The sequence below is a fragment of the Bufo bufo genome, chromosome 4 (genome assembly GCF_905171765.1).
Source record: "Bufo bufo chromosome 4, aBufBuf1.1, whole genome shotgun sequence".
NCBI lineage: Eukaryota > Metazoa > Chordata > Amphibia > Anura > Bufonidae > Bufo > Bufo bufo.
In genome coordinates this window covers 81,724,758-81,741,792 of record NC_053392.1, presented here as the reverse complement: position 1 = coordinate 81,741,792, position 17,035 = coordinate 81,724,758, and the positions used below count along the sequence as shown (strand labels likewise).

At 47.3% G+C, this 17,035-nt stretch overlaps 1 protein-coding gene across 9 annotated transcripts in view; it reads right to left on the bottom strand.

The window, feature by feature from the left end:
* The window catches only part of LOC120997383 (WD repeat and coiled-coil-containing protein-like), a 33,476-nt gene extending 18,797 nt beyond the window's left edge, over positions 1 to 14,679 (bottom strand). Inside the window, exons 1-3 of one of the 9 annotated variants that reach the window (XM_040427449.1) lie at positions 1,437 to 2,134; positions 1,237 to 1,328; positions 568 to 686 (exon numbers count right to left, since the gene is read on the bottom strand). Coding sequence is in view for 4 of the 9 variants with exons in the window: in XM_040427442.1 (XP_040283376.1) it covers positions 4,388 to 4,427 (40 nt within the window). In the remaining 5 variants the exon portion in view is untranslated. Of the gene's footprint in view, positions 1 to 567; positions 687 to 1,236; positions 2,135 to 4,387; positions 4,472 to 14,668 lie in introns of those variants that run through there. The other 8 variants (XM_040427445.1, XM_040427451.1, XM_040427448.1 and 5 more) reach the window with 8 other exon arrangements.
* Between the last annotated feature and the right edge of the window lie 2,356 nt (positions 14,680 to 17,035).

Sequence of the window (17,035 nt, the reverse complement as noted above, 5' to 3'; positions counted from 1 at the left end):
GCACCGCACTTGTACAGCCAGCGCTCCTATTCATTTCTAAGGGACCAAAGGAAATATCTACACATAGAGTCCCTCTAGGACTTTGCCAGCTCCATTAACGAGATAGGCGTAGGTCCTAGTGATATGCTCCAATTGTCTAAGATGACACAACCCCTTTGAGGTACCGTGCCGGAAGAAAGATCCCAGCGCCATAGTTACAACTCTATGTCCTTTAACTGGCGGTGTCCAGCAGGGCAACATTTTCAAAAAGAATGGATACCCTCACTGATCCCCCTCCCTCTGCCATTCTGAAGCTTAGGGTAGGTTCACATTTGTATTCACTGGATCAAGCCTTGCTGGATACTGATGTTCACTGCCGGACCCCATTGACTATAATGGGATCCGGCTGCTTTTCTGTTTTTTCGGCTAGACAAAAACCATTGCATGCAAAAGCCGGGTTCCGTCATAGTCAATGGGATCTTGCAGTGAACTGCAATATGCGGCTAGGCTGGATCCAGTGAACTCCGGCAGGCTGTTCTCTGCCGCACCAACCGGATCTGGTAAATGAAAGGCTAAACGTACTCTTACCTGGTCCCCACTTCCTGGTCAGGTCTCATCATACAGGAAATGGCAGGAGATGACCGATCAAGCCGATCACTGGCCGCAGCACCATGTCAAGACCGGACATAGGAGAGACCAATGGGGACCTGATAAGCATTGGAACAGAAGCTACAGCGTATCAGAGAATATAGATTTTTTTTTAACCACTTTACCAAAACTTTTCCCCTCTTGAAAACCCCTTTAAAGGGGTATTTCAGTGGTAAATCATCACCTATCAAATGTCTTCGGTATTACAGGGGTATTCCAATAATAAATTATCACCTGTCCATAGGATAGAAGATAAGTGTCTGATCGGTGGGGGTCCAATTACTAGGATGGCCAGAATGGGGGTCTCTTGTTCCCTGTTTGAACGGAACAGAGTCCATTTGATTCAGTCCATGGCACTGATACAGACAGCTGAGCGCTGTACTCTGCTATCTCCATCAGTCCTAAGCACGCTCAACCGCTGGTTCCATTCACATGATGGTCCCCCAATCTGAGGTGGCCTTAGTGGTTGGACCCCCACCAATCAGACACTTATCTATCCTATAGGTAGGTGGCACTTTATTACCGGAATACCCTTTTTATATAGAGGAAATTCAAATTACAACAAAGGTCTTCTCTACCACCGTCTGATGATCCAAAAACAACCCTCACATTTCATTCAGAACTTCCTTCGTGATCCGGAAATGACCAGGGTCCACGGGGAACCACCTCGCAAGGTGTCAGAGGTGACTTTCTGAGGACTTCTGCAATACAGGGATACTGCTGGGAGTTGTAGTCTCACATCGGCTGCAGAACCACAAGCTGTAGACCCCATACCACAGCAGAGAGGCCCACTACTTACTCCCCCTTACCTGTCAGTAAGTGAAGTCCGTGGTGGAGGAGGAGTGCTGTCGTCTGGCCGGCTGATGCAGAGAGACAGGCAGGTGGGTTATCATGGCAGGCGATAAGTCTGTTTGCATTATCACCCAGCAAGGAGGACGCACTAAGCTCTTTAAGCCATCTGGGGAGGGGGATACGGTGAGAACAATACTGAGAGGCGGGCAGTGGTCACAGCCAGGCAGGAACTACAAGGGGCATCCCTCGTTACAGTATGGTTTCTACACTGTAGCAGCAGTGACATGTTTCTTGTGTTGAACGGCCAGGAAAGCGGCTAGGTGGGTCAGACTCCACCTTCGGCTATTTTCCCATAGTGGGAATGACATATACTTGGATATATATTTGGAGGGGGTCAGCTATGGGGCCCTCATCAAATCAAACTGTGATTTACAGGGGTGTATAATTTGCCCAAGGAGCTCCGACTCTAGAGCTACCTCCCACATCCCAGCTGTTGGAAAACTACAACTCCCAGCATGAAATAGCTGCTGGGGGTTGTAGTTTCACACCAACTGGAGGTTGATGCTGACCGCTGCTCTAGCAGCTGCCTCTGGTCACATGACGAGATGGTGCTCTAGTGATATCATGTGATTATGGTGGCCAATCAGTGACTCCCCCCCTCCGCGCAGTGTTGCCATGAGAAACATACATCGATAATACATGTATGAAGTCAGTATATAGAGGTCACTGGTTGCTCTGCTACATGGTAACCTACCTAAATACTGGCAGGAGATAGGTCACCCCATGGGCCTGAGCAGATCAGTAGAGGGCAGGATGCTGGGTGTTGTAGTACCCACGCCACCAGCATACTAAGGTATAGATAAATGCGGAGCTGCTAGACCACACCGCCTGCTACCCGGACACCTCCACCGTCCGTACAACTGCTTCCCGGCCAGTGACGTCAACAGGCCCTCGCAGCTTCCCGATTGGTTCCTTGGACCGCCGGCCACTCATCTTCTGTACAGAGGCGTCCTCTACCCTGCGTCCTAGCAATGGCCGACGTTGTTACTTAACTTTATTTAGACCCGTTGTGATGAGTACAAGCAGGCTGCGCTCCATGGCGAGAAGGCGATGGGGCGTATTTCTCAGCCATACTTAACCCATTATTACTGGGGGGCTGTTAGTCTGGGAAGTCTCACAGCTACTGATCCGTCATACAGGCGGCATTTACTTACAATTTTGGAGGCTTTTTGAGAAATATTAGGAGGAAAATGTGAACGTCGACATTTCTGTACTGTACCCCCTGCACTACTATGACATTGATACATACAGCATCCTCATGAGGGCTCATGCACATAAACGTATTTTTTGTCCGTCCCCTTTTTTTGCAGCCCGTGTGCGGAACCATTCATTTCAAAATGTAAATTACTCCGTAGGCATTCCATGTCCGTTCTGCAAAAAAGACAGAACTGTCCCATTCTTGCCCGTTTTGCGGACAAGGACAGGCATTGTTACAATGGATCTGCAAAAAAAATGGATGCAACACTGATGTCATCCGTTTTTTTTTTTGTACCACTAAATACATACAGTCGTGTGCATTAACCCTAACAGTGACAGTCTCCCCATAACAGTAGCAAGGACAGTGCCCCCATAATACTGACAGCCACAACACTATTACCTCAACAGCCAACTTCCCATCACCATGACATCACAGTGCCCCCATAACCGTGACACTACCCCCGCAATAATGACAGCCCCAGAGGACTTATGACATTGGTATATACAGCTCCCCCATAACTGTCACAGCCACAGTACCCCCATAATGTTGCCAGCCACAACACTATAACAGTGACAACTACAGTACCCCCTAAAAGTGACAGCCACAGTGCACCAATACCAGTGACAACCATTGTGCTCTACTACCACCTAATAATGACAGCCACAGTGCCCCCATAATACCTTTTCCTACAACAACCTCATAACAGTAACTCTAGTGCCCCCTAATAGTGGCAGCCACAGGCCCCTTTCACACGAGCGAGTTTTCCGTGCAGGTGCAATGCGTGACGTGAACGCATAGCACCCGTACTGAATCCTGACCCATTCATTTCAATGGGTCTGTGTACATGAGCGTTGTTTTTCACGCATCAGTTCTGCGTTGCGTGAAAATCGCAGCATGTTCTATATTCTGCGTTTTTCACGCAGCCCTGGCCCCATAGAAGTGAATGGGGCTTCAGTGAAAAACGCATTGCAACCCCGTGGAAAAAACTGAACGCAATCGCAGACAAAAATGACTGAACTTGCTTGCAAAATGGTGCGAGTTTCACTGAACGCACCCTGAACGCATCCGGACCTAATCCGTCACGCTCGTGTGAAAGAGGCCATAGAGCCTTCATGAAAGTGAGGTGAGCTCCCTCTATAAAGCCTCATCCACATGTCAGTGTTCGGTCAGTGACTTTGAACCCAAACCAGGTGCAGATCTTTCCCTTATACCTCAGGTCTGTGGAGGCTCCAATCCTGTTTTTGGCTCACAATCACTGACCAAAACACTGGGGTCTTCCCATCACAGACAATGGGGGCATATCGCTAGGATGTGCCCTGATTGTCTGATAGGTGCGGGTCCCATCTCTGGGACACACACCTACACTGAGAACGGACCAGGGAAAGGTAGTGGAGGGCGCACTGCGCATGCGCAGCTGGCTCAGCTATTTCCGTCGGCCCCATAGAAATGAATGGGAGCGGTGGCCGCGCAAGCACGGTGCGCTCCCATTCAGTTGCTTGGGGAGAGCGCTTGGAAGTGGCCGGAACCAGTGGTCCTCTGGCCACCACTCTCTCCGCACCGATCAGACAATGGGAGCATATCCTAGCGACATGCCCCCATTAAAAGTGAATTAAATTATTGATATTGTTAAAGGGGTTTTCCGGGTCTATGAAAATAAAAAAACAACACTGCAGTAGCTTATTATATGGTAGACTAAAGCTACATGAGCACCTTGATGCATGCACAGCGGAGCTCTCCTCACGTCTCCCATGCAGCCAGCTCTTCCTGGTTGTGGGGGTGTCAGCAGTGACAAGGCTCCCAGTACTGCCGCTCTGCCTCTGATACTTCCCCGCCCACACCATTACATCATCACTCACAGCTCCTCAGAGCATGCTCAGTCAGTCCCTTTCTCATGGTGTAGCATGGAGCTTTCTTAGATCTAATCTCTAGCGTTGAGCGAAGCGAGCTTTGGATGCTTCATCCGAAGTCGCATCGTTCAAAACTCTGGAATAATATTGCACGGAGATCAGTCTCCATACAGTATTAGAATTAGGCATGAACTAATCGACTTCAGATGAAACATCCGAAGTCGATTCGCATAAAACTTAGTTCCAGTACTGTACGGAACGAGCGCTCCGAACAGTATTAAAATGGTTTGGCTCTGATGAGCTGAAGTTATCACTTCGCAAAGTCTCGCGAGATTTTGCATAATAACTTAAGAAATTGATTTATACTGTAAAAAAACATTTCCCGAACTCGGGTTCGGTTCCAAGTGGTACCTTAGAACTGAACCCGGGTTTGGGAAATGTTTTTTTTACAGTATAAGGCTACATTCACACGTCAGTATTTTTCTATAATCCGATTTTCTGTCCGTTTTTTTTGCGGATCCGTTGTTCCTGAAAATGTTTCCGTATGTCATCCGTATGTCATCCGTTTTTTGCGGATCCGCAAAAAACGGAAACATGTATAAATTTCAATAAGCAAATAAAGTTGTTTGGATTTCTTTAAAAAAAAAATAAAAAAAAATTTAAATGTTATTTCCAGGAACGGATTCCGTATAAAACGGATGACATACGGAATGACATCCGTATGTAATCCGTTTTTTGCGGATCCATTGACTTTGTATTGTACCAGGATCCGATTTTTCAGGAAAAGAATAGGACATGTTTTATATTTAAACGGACATGCGGAACGGAACAACGGAAACGGACAGCACACATTGTTCTGTCCGTTTTTTTCCAGGACCCATTGAAAATGAATGGGTCCAGATCTGGTCCAGATCTGTTCCAGAAAAAACGGAACAGATCAGGAAAGAAAAAACGGACGTGTGAATGGACCCTAAATCAATTTCTGAAGTTATTACGCAAAGTCTCGCGAGACTTTGCAAAGTAATAACTTCGGCTTATCGGAGCCAATACATGGAGGCAAATGACACCACTCTACTCGACCATATTATGATCAAGATAAATAAAAACACTGACAACATTTTTCTTAATGGAATAGAAATGGCCGAAGTGCTTTATTAAGGGTAACCAAAATTAAAACCAATAAATAATTTAATAAATTAATTAATAATTAAAACCATAAACCATACCAATAAATACCAATTTAAAACCATCCATATAGACCAAGATCCACTCAGCATCAGCTGAGCGATACAGCCCCTCTAATAAAGCACAGCGACAGGTAGCACAAAATAAAGGGAGGGAGGGAGGGCGCTGTCCAGATCCGCGACGACTGCCCTGAGGTAGCGGCGAACCTGGGAATATAAAGGGTACAAATCACAGGGCTGGAAATCTCCCCCAGCAACAGGGTAGCAACCAATTAGAAGCTCCTCTTCAGTTGCCATACAGAATCTCCAACATAAACAAAAACCAGCTCCAATCTGTTTCACCTCATGAGGTAAATTTACCTGAAAAATAAGAGCTGAAAAGAGAAAGAAGGGGGGGGGGGGGGGCAGAGAACACAAATTGCCTAGTAACTGCCATAAAATAAGGGGGTCATTGCCCCCATGAGTCCCCCAAGCTAATCGCTCTGGTGGGCCCTCACATTCTAATACTGTACGGAGAGGGATCTCCATGCAGTATTGCAACGAAGTGATGTGCCATCCAAAGTGGATTCGCTCATCCATAAGTCACCATAATTATCTGAGAGTATAAAAAGCCCCCCCATTTGCCGGACCCCCACACTGAATATACTTACCTCGCTCCCCAATCCCTGCACCGCTCCTGGTCCCCGCAACACCGCTGCTGCTTCTCCCCGTGCGTGGATGAAAACATCCGGTGTCGGGGACGGGAGCAGCCAATGGCAGGCGGGGACGGGGACGATCCTTCCTAGCATCACCCGCGATGTTTTCATCCACGCAAGGGGAGAAGCAGCTGCGGCAGTACAGGGATCAGGAGCGGCGCAACGAGCGGGGAGCGAGGTAAGTATGGGGGGGCTTTTTATACTCTCGGATAACCCCTATTGCTGCCATCAGATGTATGGTTGCATCAAAATCTTTCCATTTATTCTTATAAAAAATGAGATAAATGGAGCAATTGAAGGAGGGGGGGGGGGGGGGGGGGGGGGGGGGGTTAGCCCCTCAAAGTACCAGCTCACCTGACCTGTCCCCCCACATCCGCCATTCTCCTCATGAGCCTGTTTTTTAGGCTACTTCTTCCACACTAGCGTTTTTGTGCTGGAGCCGGCAGGGTTAATCAACAAACATCTCCGTCACTGATAATACAACCGTCTGCATCCGTTATGAACGGATCCGTTCTATTATCTGTAACATAGCCAAGAAAGGATCCGTCATGAACTCCATTGAAAGTCAATGGGAGACGGATCCGTTTCTATTGTGTCAGAGAAAACGGATCCGCCCAATTTACTTGCATTGTGGGTCTTGACGCATCCCAGGACGGAAAGCGAAACCGCTAACATGTTGTTCTCTGCCAGTATGAGAACAGAATTGCATTTTGGAGCACTTTTTTTTTTTTCCGGTATTGAGACCCGATGACTGATCCAATAGCCGGTAAATTATTATTGCTAGTGTGAAAGTGCCTTACATGTGCAGGCATCCTGCACTATTCAGAAGCTTGGTCCTGAATTCTCTTGCTTGCACCGCGGCACATGTGCGGTTGCTCTCACAAGGCTCTTCCTGCTGAGATCTGCACTGAGCAAATGTTTAAAGGTCCCTTTCACACGAGCGAGTTTTCCGCGCGGGTGCAATGCGTGACGTGAATGCATAGCACCCGCACTGAATCCTGACCAATTCATTTCAATGGGTCTGTGTACACGAGCAGTGATTTTCACGCATCAGTTCTGCGTTGCGTGAAAATCGCAGCATGTTCTATATTCTGCGTTTTTCACGCAGCCCTGGCCCCATAGAAGTGAATGGGGCTGCGTGAAAAACACATGGCATCCGCAAGCAAGTGCGGGTGCGATGCGTTTTTCACTGATGGTTGCTAAGAGATGATGTTTGTAAACCTTCAGTTTTTTATCACGCGCGTGAAAAACGCATCAAAACGCATTGCACCCGCACGGAAAAAACTGAACAACTGAACGCAATCGCAGACAAAACTGACTGAACTTGCTTGCAAAATAGTGCGAGTTTCACTGAACGCACCCTGAACGCATCCGGACCTAATCCGTCATGCTCGTGTGAAAGGGGCCTAAGGCTGCGTTCACACGGGCGAGATTTCCGCGTGGGTGCAATGCGGTAGGTGAACGCATTGCACCCGCACTGAATCCGGACCCATTCATTTCAATGGGGCTGTTCAGATGAGCGGTGATTTTCATGCATCAGTTCTGCGTTGCGTGAAAAACGCAGCATGTTCTATATTCTGCGTTTTTCGCACAGCTCTGGCCCCATAGAAGTGAATGGAGCTTCAGTGAAAAACGCATCGCATCTGGAAGCCAGTGCGGATGCAATGCGTTTTTCACCGATGGTTGCTAGGAGACGTTGTTTGTAAATCTTCAGTTTTTTTATCACGCGCGTGAAAAACGCATCAAAACGGATTGCACCCGCACGGAAAAAAACTGAACGCAATCGCAGACAAAGCTGACTGAACTTGCTTGCAAAATGGTGCGAGTTTCACTGAACGCATCCGGAGACAATCCGTCACGCTCGTGTGAAAAAGGCCTAAGGCCTCTTTCAGACAGGCGTTGCGGGAAAATGTGCGGGTACGTTGCGGGAACATGCGCGATTTTTCCGCGCGAGTGCAAAACATTGTAATGCGTTTTGCACTCGCGTGAGAAAAATCGCGCATGTTTGGTACCCAAACCCGAACTTCTTCACAGAAGTTCAGGTTTGGGTTCGGTGTTCTGTAGATTGTATTATTTTCCCTTATAACATGGTTATAAGGGAAAATAATAGCATTCTGAATACAGAATGCTTAGTAAACTAGCGCTGGAGGGGTTAAAAAAAAATTATAATTATTTAACTCACCTTAATCCACTTGCTCGCGCAGCCAGCATCTCTTCTGACTTCTTTCTTTGCTCTGTGCAGGAACAGGACCTGTGGTGACGTCACTCCGGTCATCACATGGTCCATCACATGATCCATCACCATGGTAAAAGATCATGTGATGGATCATGTGATGACTGGAGTGACGTCACCACAAGTCCTGTTCCTGCACAGAGCAAAGAAAGAAGTCAGAAGAGATGCCGGCTGCGCGAGCAAGTGGATTAAGGTGAGGTAAATATATATATATTTTTTTTTAACCCCTCCAGCCCTATTTTACTATGCATTCTGTAGTAAGAATGCTATTATTTTCCCTTTATAACCATGTTGTTATAAGGGAAAATAATAATGATCGGGTCTCCATCCCGATCGTCTCCTAGCAACCGTGCGTGAAAATCGCACCGCATCCGCACTTGCTTGTGGATGCTTGCGATTTTCACGCAACCCCATTCATTTCTATGGGGCCTGCGTTATGTGAAAAATGCACAAAATAGAGCATGCTGCGATTTTCACGCAACGCACAAGTGATGCGTGAAAATCACCGCTCATGTGCACATCCCCATAGAAATGAATGGGTCCGGATTCAGTGCGGGTGCAATGCGTTCAACTCACGCATCGCATCCGCGCGGAATACTCGTCCGTGTGAAAGGGGCCTAAGGCTGAGATCACACGGGCGAGATTTCTGCGCGGGTGCAATGCGGGAGGTGAACGCATTGCACCCGCACTGAATCTGGACCCATTCATTTCTATGGGGCTGTGCACATGAGCTGTGATTTTCATGCATCACTTGTGCGTTGCGTGAAAATCGCAGCATGCTCTATATTGTGCGTTTATTACGCAAGGCAGGCCCCATAGAAGTGAATGGGGCTGAGTGAAAATCGCCAGCATCCGCAATCAAGTGCGGATGCGGTGCGATTTTCACGCATGGTTGCTAAGATGACAGTCTATTCACTGTATTATTTTCCCTTATAACATGGTTATAAGGGAAAATAATAGCATTCTTAATACAGAATGCTTAGTAGTTGGTCAATTGAGGGTTAAAAAAATAATAATAATTAACTCACCTTCTCCTCTTGATCGCGTAGCTGCCGGTCTCTTCTTACTTCTTTATTCATGAGCTGCCGGCTAAAGGACCTGTGGTGACATCACATCACATGGTCCAATCACATGGTCCATCACCGTGGTGATGGACCATGTGATTGGACCATGTGATCTGACGTCACCACAGGTCCTTTAGCCGGCAGCTCATGATTAAAAAAGTAAGAAGAGACCGGCAGCTACGCAATCAAGAGAAGGTGAGTTAATTATTTTTTATTTTTTAACCCTCAATTGACCAACTACTAAGCATTCTGTATTAAGAATGCTATTATTTTCCCTTATAACCATGTTATAAGGGAAAATAATACAATCTACAGAACACCGAACCCAAACCTGAACTTCTGTGAAAAAGTTCGGGTCTGGGTACCACAGTCAGTTTTTTATCACGCGCGTGCAAAACGCATTGCACCCGCGCGATAAAAACTGAACGGAACGCAATCGCAGTCAAAACTGACTGCAATTGCATACCTATTCGCGCAGGTTTGCCGCAACGCATCCGGACCTTATCCGGACACGCTCGTGTGAACTCAGCCTAAGGGTGCATTCACATCACTGTTCCGTTCTTCTGATCCGTATCTGCATGCAGTACTTTTGTTTCCATCTAAAAAAAAAAAGATCTCAGACAAAAATGGCTCAAACGGATGACAACTGATGCAACAGATCCGTTTTTTTTTTACAGGATCCTGTTTTTTTCTCTCTCTCTCTTCTGACGGATCAGAAGAACGGAAAGCTGAACGGTGATGGGAATGCACCAACCTGAGGTGAACCGAACATATATCTGAATACCGTTCCATCAACTGAGAGGCCACAAGGGCAGGACCAGGTCTCTTCCACGTACCAAGAGGAAGAACCTGGAGAAAGGGGGGGGGGGGGGGGAGGATATATATGGCCGGTAGGCGGTCCCCACACATAGCTCTGAACTGAAGGAGGGGCAAGGGGCGGGGCATGATTTTATTAACCCCTAAAGACCATCCAGATTACTGGATCACAAGAAAAAGTGGGGGGAATAAACAGGGGGAGAGGGCCAGAACCTGACAAAACGCAACAAGGAAAAAACGGGCGGGGGTACCAATCAGTCCCTGCAAACCCCCCCTAAGCGGTCAGGTGCTAACCAGTATTCCTACTTTAAGGGGAGTTTGTCAGCATGGACCATTATGTGCATTAATACATGAGGAGGACTGCAGATACAGAGTCCAGATCACCCTATTTTTCCTACTGGCCCCCATAACCCCACTATAATACAAAGTATGGACTGCTGAGAGGACTCGTGTGCAGTGATGGCCAGTTCGCATTGTTCGCCCGCGAACATATGCGGGCTGCCATCTTTTTTCACAAGTCTGGCGAGGCACAGGTAAGCCCTTACCTGTGCCGCGAGCCGGTCTGAAAACAAATGCGGTCACCGGGAGCAGGCAGTTCCGAGAACAGCCCGATGAAGGCCCCCGGTGGCTGTTCTCGGAACTGCCTGCTCCCGCTGACCGCACTTTTCAGACCGGCTCACGCACAGGCACAGGTAAGGACTTACCTGTGCATCCCTGGACTTGTGAGAAAAGATGGCAGCCCGCATATGTTCGCGGGCGAACAATGCGAACTGGCCATCACTGCTCGTGTGCATGCACGGCAGTCCGGACTCTGCATTTCAGTGCAGGAATGGGTGACATTAGGAAAAATAGGGTGATCTGGTCTATTTAACTGCAGTACTACTCATGTATTAATGCACATAATAGTCCGTGATCATGCCAACACATGGTGATCATGGTGAAAGAAGCTCTAACAGTATACGACTGTGAAACCCCTTCTTCGTAAATTAGTGACCATTAGTGAAAATTCATAGGGGTTCTATGGGTCTTTAGTCCAAATTAGTGACTGGTGCTAACCTGTGGAGATAAGCTCTTGTATATAGGCCTCAGGGCTCATGCACACGACCGTATGTATTTTACGGTCTGCAAAAAACGGATCCGCAAATAATACAGATGAAGTCAGTGTGCATTCCGTATTTTGCGGAACGGAACAGCTGGCCCCTAATAGTACAGTCCTATCCTTGTCTGTAATGCAGACAATAATAGAGCATGTTCTATTTTTTTGCGGACCGTATGCAGAACCATTCATTTCAATGGGTCTGCAAAAAAAAACACGGTACTCCGTTTCCGTATGTCCGTTCCGCAAAAGAATAGAACATGTCCTATTATTGTCCGTGTGCGCCCCGTGGCTGTGCTGCGGCCCGCAATGCACGAACACCAACCGTGGGGCAGCCGCAGCGGATCGCAAACCCATTCACTTTAATGGGTCCGCGATCCGCCCGTTCCGCAAAAAGATAGGACATGTTCTATTTTTTTGCGGAACGGAAGTACGGGGCGAAACCCCACGGAAGCACTCCGTTCCGTGCTTCCGTTCCGCATCTATGGATTTGCGGACCCACTCAAGTGAATGGGTCCGCATCCGTGATGCGGAATGCCCACGGTATGGCGCCCGTGTATTGCGGATCCTCAAATGAGGTCCGCAATACGGCCACGGAGCGCACACGGAGCGCACATTTAATTGTAACCCAAAGAAATGTATACGCCCAGCAATTTATTTCCCAGAATCCCACAACGCCATACGCTAAACCCCAAGGTTGGACCCCAGTAAATGCAGCAGAGATGATGACCTTTTGGGGGCTTTTGCTGCATATGGGCGTTATTAAAAAAAACTAAGATTAATCAGTATTGGGGGGCGGATGTCTTGTACCACACTCTAATATACAGTAGTGCCATGGCCCGTAATCGATTCCAATCAATACTAAAGTTTTTGCATTACAACGATAATGCACATTGCCCACCCCAGAATGACCCCACATTTGACTGTCTGTTCAAAATTAGGCCCGTCCTTGACCACTTCAATGCAAAGTTTTTAGACGTGTACACCCCAGAACAAAATGTCTGCATAGACGAATCCCTATTACTTTTCAAAGGCAAAGGCACAGGCAAAGTATGGCATAAAACTGTATAAAGTCTGTGAGTAGCTCTGGGTACACTCTCAAGTTCCGGATTTATGAAGGGAGGGACACCTGGATTGAACCCCCAGAATGCCTCCTAGAAGTTAGTGGGAAGAAAGTGTGGGACTTACTGCACCCACTGCTGGATAAGGGTTACCATCTATACGTGGATAATTTCTACACGAGTCTACCACTGTTCCGGTCACTAAGTTCCAGAGGTACTGTGGCGTGCGGCACAGTATGCAAAAATCAGAGAGGCCTCCCTAGATCCCTGGTAGGGCAACCACTAGGAAAAGGAGACAACTGTGCTCTCGTCAATCAGAACATGTTGGTGGTTAAGTACAAGGGCAAGAGGGATGTCCTTGTACTGACCACCATTCACAGTAACACCAGCTCCCTGCCCATGTACGTGGTACCACTGTCACTGTCCCCAAACCAGACTGCATTCTGGACTACAACAGGCAGATGGGAGGGGTTAATCTTTCAGATCAAGTTCTGAAGCCCTACAGTGCCACACAAAAAAACAAAAGTGTGGTACAAAAAGCTGGCCGTACACATTGTACAGACGGCAAAGTACAATGCGTACGTGGTATTTAGATCTAGAGGCCAGACAAGAACATTCTTACAATTTCAAGAGGTGGTGAAAAAGGCCCTAATTCTTCCAAACCAAGCAATGGAGGGTCCCAGTACTTCTGCAAGTTACGGTGCCCGAGTTGTACCAGGGCAACATTTCCCTGATAAGGTCCCCCAAACAGCGAGGAAGGGAAGGACCCAAAAAAGATGCAGAGTGTGTTCCAAAAGGGGGGATAAGGAAAGACACCATTTACTATTGCGAAACCTGCCCTGAAAAACCTGGCCTGTGCATATGCAGTGTCCTACTCGTGATCGTGGGTACCGCAAACTAGTTTTATTGTGTTTTATTGTCATATATTATGCCTGTATGCTGTACTTCACCTCATGTCATATTCTCCCATGTCACTATGTGATTTTATGTGTAAGATCCGTTACACGGGCCTAGTTAGTGCGCACTACACTAGTTTCTCCACTAGATGGGGCAGTGTTACAGTGTATATATAGCTTAGCTCAGGCCTAGTCAGCAGAGTCTTTCCTGAAGTCTAGTCAGTGAGCAGCCATGATGTAGCTGCCTGCTGGAGAGAGGCCTCCTGCCTCTCTGCTCTCTCCCTGTTGGCCCCACAGTCCAGGGTTAAAGCCTGCAAGATTCAGCCCAGAGGTGACAAATCTACTTCTATAGCTCGCTTCTCCGGGGTGACCAGTGATAAGCTGCAAACAGCAAGTATTCAAGGGGACTAGTATATTTTATTCAAGTCAAAGGATAGCAAATGGCCGTACTCAAAGGCTTCCCAGGCACCTTTGCAATTAGGTGTAGGACACAGCTTCCGGCATCCACACCTCCAGTTTAAATCCAGAGGACAGTTAGGCCAACTGTCAGAAAAACCACTGGAAATAGAGGTTCAAGGATTCAGAAAACCGCCTTTACTTCAGGTTAGAATAAGTCAAGAGTTAATACCAGCCTAAGACTTTTATACTTCAAAAGCCTAGTCTGAAGCGGTAGCTTCATATATTTAAAAGACAAAGAGCCTGTTTTACCTTGAAGAGGACTTCAATATCCTACCCCCGTATGCATGGAGACTGTATTTCATATCTGGATGTACCAAGACTGTGTTATACTTGGCTTTAACCGTTATCTGCAGCAACGTTTAGTAAAAGTTATAAGCTGGATTGCACCATCCTTGTCTCAGTCTCCAATTCCTCAGTTAACACTACAGTAAAGGTTGTACCACCATAAAAGTACTGGCGTCACGACTGCAAGGACCTTGCCATAGGCAGATTAATACAGACCATCAAGGGCACCTCGAACCACCATCTGGCCAGTGTCCCTTACACCAGAGTGTGCCCCAGAGAATTCCTGTGCCGTTCTCACACTTGTGCAGGCCTGCCCAGGGACGACAAAACCGTGAGTAACCAGAACTGTATTCACCTCGGCCCACCTAATGCTCACACCGTGACCTGTCGGTCTGGCTCACTGCACATCAAAGATTGTTTCAGAATCTACCATTCATCCATGGAGTATTCATTTAATTTCATCCATGATGTACCCTGTAGTTTTACCACCTTATATCTCGGATTTAGTCCGCATAGCTTACAGATCCACTTTTCACCAACCACTACATATTAATTTCTGTGAAACACCTGTTAGGTCAAAAGTGCCCTTTTCACCCTTTAAAATGTTTGTACGAGGGTGCTCTTTCCAAAACGGGTCACTTGGGGTTTTTAATTTCAGGGGACCTCAGGAATTTTTTTCAATGCGACATGGCACCTAAAATCCATGTCTGCCCAATTCAGCCTGCAAAATCCATATTTTGCTGTTTGCCTGCTGTGCGTCCCATACAGCAGGCTACGAGCACATTGGGGTGTTTCCTGAATGGGGAGAAAATGAACTCATACTAGGGTGCATTTTCTCCTTTACCCCTTGTGGGGAAAAAATTGGGGTCTGCTAGTAATTTTTTCCCCCCACAAATGTGTTCTTTGAAATCATTATCAAGTGGCTTTTCTGCCTTCTGATAGACACCTGTTTGCTGAAAAGTACCCTTTCTACCACATACAATGTTCGTACAGGGGTGCTCTTTCCAAAAATGGGGTCAACTTCTTGGGGTTATTCATTTCTGGGTGTCTCACAAGCACATGTGGGGTGTTGCTGTATTCAGGGGAAATGGGGAACAAAATGTGGGGTGCATTTTGTCCTGTTACCCCTTGTGAAAGTGAAAAATGTGATGTAAATCAACTTTTCTAGGTGTTTCCTAATTCTGTGAAACGCCTCATGGGTCAAAGTGCTCACTACACACCTTGAAAATACTCCTTGAGGGGTCTAGTTTCCGGAATGGGTCACTTTTGGGGGTTTACACTCATAGGGGCCACCTCAGGTGTCTTCATATGCGACATAGCTCTCCCAATTACCATTCCAGCTAAATCCGCTCTCCTAACGCCATAATGGTGCTCCTTTCACTCTGAAGCCTGCTGTGCGCCCATACATCATTTTTTGAGCACATATTTGTGTTGGCGTATTCGGGGGGAAAATAGGTAACAAAATGTAGGGTGCATTTTTTGTGAAAGTGAAAAATGTGGGTGTAAATCACTTTTTCTGGAAAAAAATTAAATTTTTCATTTTGACAGCCAAATGTTTACTAACTCTGTGAAACACCTGATGGGTCAAAGTGCTCACTACACACCTTGAAATATTCCTTGAGGGGTCTAGGGCAAAATAAATCAAGGGCCCCCTTACAGGCCCCACCATGTTCTGCTGCAAGCCCCACCCTTGTCCCGCCTCCATGCCCTGCCTCCAGCCACACCCTACACAATCTTTAAAAAGATTTCAAAGTTAAAGTGACACAAAAAGGCACCCAGACCACTTCAGCTCATTGAAGTGGTCTGGTACAGTGTCCCCTTTGCAAATCGAGCTGCAATGTTCTAGAGAAACTGCATTGTTTACGTTCCAGCAATAAGTCAGCCTCTAGTGGCAGCCACCTGAGGGCTTCCTGGAGGTAAAACAGACCTTTTGGTCTGGTATCTGACGCTGGACGTCCTCAAACTCTGCACGATGACCTCCAGGGTCAGATTTTTCCCCATAGTGAGCCTCTATTAGAAACAGTCCCCTCCACCTTGTACTTGTTCCACTGATCTGCTACTTGCGCGCTACGTGGGCATGAGTTCAGTCACTTCGGCGCGTGATCCCGCGAGACCCGTGACCTACAACGGCGGTCTCGCGGGATCACGCGCTGCAGGAAGGGATTACGCACCGAAGTGACTGAACTCATGCCCGTGCAGCCCACAAGTAGCGGAACAATTACAAGAGGGGTGAGGGAATAGCCAAATAAAAAAATTATTTTGAACCAAAAGGTGTGCTTTTGGTGGGTTTTGAACTAATGGTGGTCTGTGGATGGCACTGTTGTGGGGGCTCTGTGGATGCACTGTCGTGGGGCTCTGTGGATGGCACTGTCGTGGGGGCTCATATATAGCACCTTATGCTATATATGTGTCATCCACAGATTCCCCGCATAACAGTGTCCCTGTGAGTGAATGACCCCCAATACAGGGTCTGGGGGCCGGCATCTGGTGTTGTAATGGCAGCGGGGCCCGGTGCACTCACTGTATTCTATCGCACCGGGCCCCGCTCACTGTAATACTAATTTTCATATGTGTAAAAATCAGAGGTTTGAGCAGCTCTCACCTGCCAGGGATTCCACTGTTATAGCACGGGGACCGGCTCCTTCACCCGAAATAGGAGAAATGTAAGTATGAAGAATATAAATTGGTTGGTCCAGCTTGTATTCGTGGTAATCCAAAGGCT